Source organism: Alligator sinensis, unplaced genomic scaffold (assembly GCF_000455745.1).
Source record: "Alligator sinensis unplaced genomic scaffold, ASM45574v1 scaffold135_2, whole genome shotgun sequence".
Lineage (NCBI taxonomy): Eukaryota > Metazoa > Chordata > Crocodylia > Alligatoridae > Alligator > Alligator sinensis.
Genome location: NW_005842067.1, coordinates 2,474,078 through 2,476,522, shown reverse-complemented (window position 1 = coordinate 2,476,522; position 2,445 = coordinate 2,474,078). Strand labels below are relative to the sequence as shown.

Below are 2,445 nucleotides of genomic sequence, written 5' to 3'. Positions count from 1 at the left end.
GCAGTTGTTCCAATTACCTCGCCCTTTCCCAGCAGCCGTGACAGCAGGAAGCAGAAGTACCTGGAACGAAGGCAGTAGCTTCAGTAAAGCAGGGACCACACACCTGACTGGAAACATATCCTTGCAGCTGATTGAGAAGGTGAATGTTCTAATATTTTCAGTCCACATAAGGAACAAGTAAGGAGAAAACATACTATACAAACAGAATCTGAAGTGATCCTTTATTAAAAGCCATTTAGTCTGTGCTGTAACAGAAAGGAAAGCTTAATAATCAGCATCACACTGAAGGCATGATGTTCAGGTCACCTGTGTTTTATCCACAGCTCGATTCCTTTGAAAGTGTTTTCAGCACAGCAAACACTTTGCAAAAGACTTCACTTCTGCCCTCTTCTTTATTAGTACATAACTATACAGAGAAGTTTTAAAAGATAGATAACACTACAAATCTTCATGCAAACAGTCAATAACAGGGCTGTAGGGAGAGCTCATATTACTAAGAACTTCATTTCTTATATAAGCGTTTGGCTCAAATATGGAACCCTTGCAGAGTAGAGGAGAAAGTTCAATTTCTATGAAACAAAATTACTTAAAGATGTGTATAAGTTTGATCCAGATGGTGCTTAAGATCAAGTAGTTGTCCTCTATCCTTAACTCTTTCGTGATTTTAATGGGGATTTGGAGAAAAACCATCAAAAGGACTAGACCAAGCCAGAGGCTCTTTGCTAAAATTGAAGAATTGGAAGGGACTGGAGCTGAATTATTTAAGGTGCAAGTACAACCTATGCTTTGTTTTTAGACAGTAGACTTTATCCATGACAGTTTCTCATGCAAAATGATGCCAAGTGGGCAGCTTATTAGTCTTTTTTGAATGGTCTTTAATTGCTTTGCTGAATATTTTAGTTTAGCATGCAGTGCCTACAATAACCAGTTTCTGGTTGCATGCACCAATATAAACCTCCCCTGACAACAGTGGAGTATTTTTTTGATTGGCAGTGATGAATGTGAGTTCAGAATCAGCCTTAATGTATGTGTGCCAGAACTTAGTTTTAATATTAACTGGGGCAATTTTAATAAGGCTTGAACACAAATCCTCATGTAGTACAGACCTGACACTATTCTAAACACATCCCAAAAAGCATGCACAGTTCAGTCCCTGTAGACAAAGTTTCAAGGTCAGCATTATATCTTCTGTTATGTAGAAGTGACCAGTCTCTCTCAGGAAATCATTATCAAAATTCACAAACTCAACATCCCTCCCATAGGTGGTTTTACTCAGTTCTCTCACACAGCGCACAAAGGCATATTTGGCAGCAGTGCTGAAGGCTTCCCAGGTATGAACTTGTTCAAAGTGCATGTCAAATCTGGGGTTATCCTACAAATTACAAGAAGCAAAAATTATGAAGTCCAAGAACTGTCAGCTAGTTTCATTAGAAGTCTATAACCAATATATAAAAATACGTACAAATTAATAATATCTTATGTATCTAGCATTTCATGATATTTTTTCTCATTGTGGTTCCCAGAGGCTTCAGCCACAATTAGACAATGTACCAAAATACTTATGGAGAAGCTGTGAATAGCTTACAATTGAGTGGTCAGATCCTCGACGTCCCTTTGAGGTAAAACACTGCAAATCATCTGAAAGGTGAGATTCCCCTGCCATACGGGGGCCCCCTGCTGTGCAAAGTTGGCATAAACAGCTCCAGAGATCTGCTCCTTCTGGGGAGTCTCCATATCAGTTCAGCAGCAGCAAAAGGGTTGTGTTGCAAGAACTGGTGTCCTGACACCTGTTGGACTGTTCCGATTTGCTCTAGAATCACAGTTCGAAATACTTAAGGTTTGTCTACTGTAATAGTTATGCAGAAGGCAGGGCAGGGAGGCACCTTATAGACCAAGTTGTTCAGAAAGGCACACATTTCCACAGGCAACAGCCTACTTCATCAGCTGCTGTGTTTGATCATGTACACCAGGGCAGGCAAAATACAGCATGCGGGCAACATTCGACCCACCAGGTGATTCCATCCGAGCCACGGGGTCTCTCCCAAAGCTAAAAGACAGTTATCACCGGCCCTGGCCCTGGCCCGCCCCTCTGAAAGCTAGTGCCGCTGTGCAGGAGGCGTGAGCACCAGTGCCCCTGCTGAAGTTCCCGCTCTGCTTCCCAAGCAACAAACCCCGACCCCAGCCTGCCCCAGCCCATTGCAGACAAGCAGCTTGTCTGGCAGAGACTTTTGCCTAGAGACTCTGTGGCTGTTCCCAGCCTCCCTCCCTGCGCGAGTGGGAATTCAGGCAAGGGCTCCACCCAGACTTAATATTGAAGGAAAAAAAAAATAATCAATCAAATTTTACAGGTAAATTCTTTAAATTCAAGACTTTGGTGCTATGGGGCTGGACAGGGCTGGTTCTGCATGTTGCCACCATGAAGAGATGAGCACTTGGGCAGAAATG

The 2,445-nt window shown here is 42.7% G+C and overlaps 1 protein-coding gene across 1 annotated transcript in view; it reads right to left on the bottom strand.

The window, feature by feature from the left end:
• Window positions 1–1,117: 1,117 nt before the first annotated feature.
• Window positions 1,118–2,445, bottom strand: part of LOC112550275 (exocyst complex component 1-like) — a 6,889-nt gene continuing 5,561 nt past the window's right edge. Inside the window, exon 4 of the mRNA XM_025204074.1 lies at window positions 1,118–1,372. Coding sequence (XP_025059859.1) covers window positions 1,118–1,372 — 255 coding nt within the window. The remainder of the gene's footprint in view (window positions 1,373–2,445) is intronic.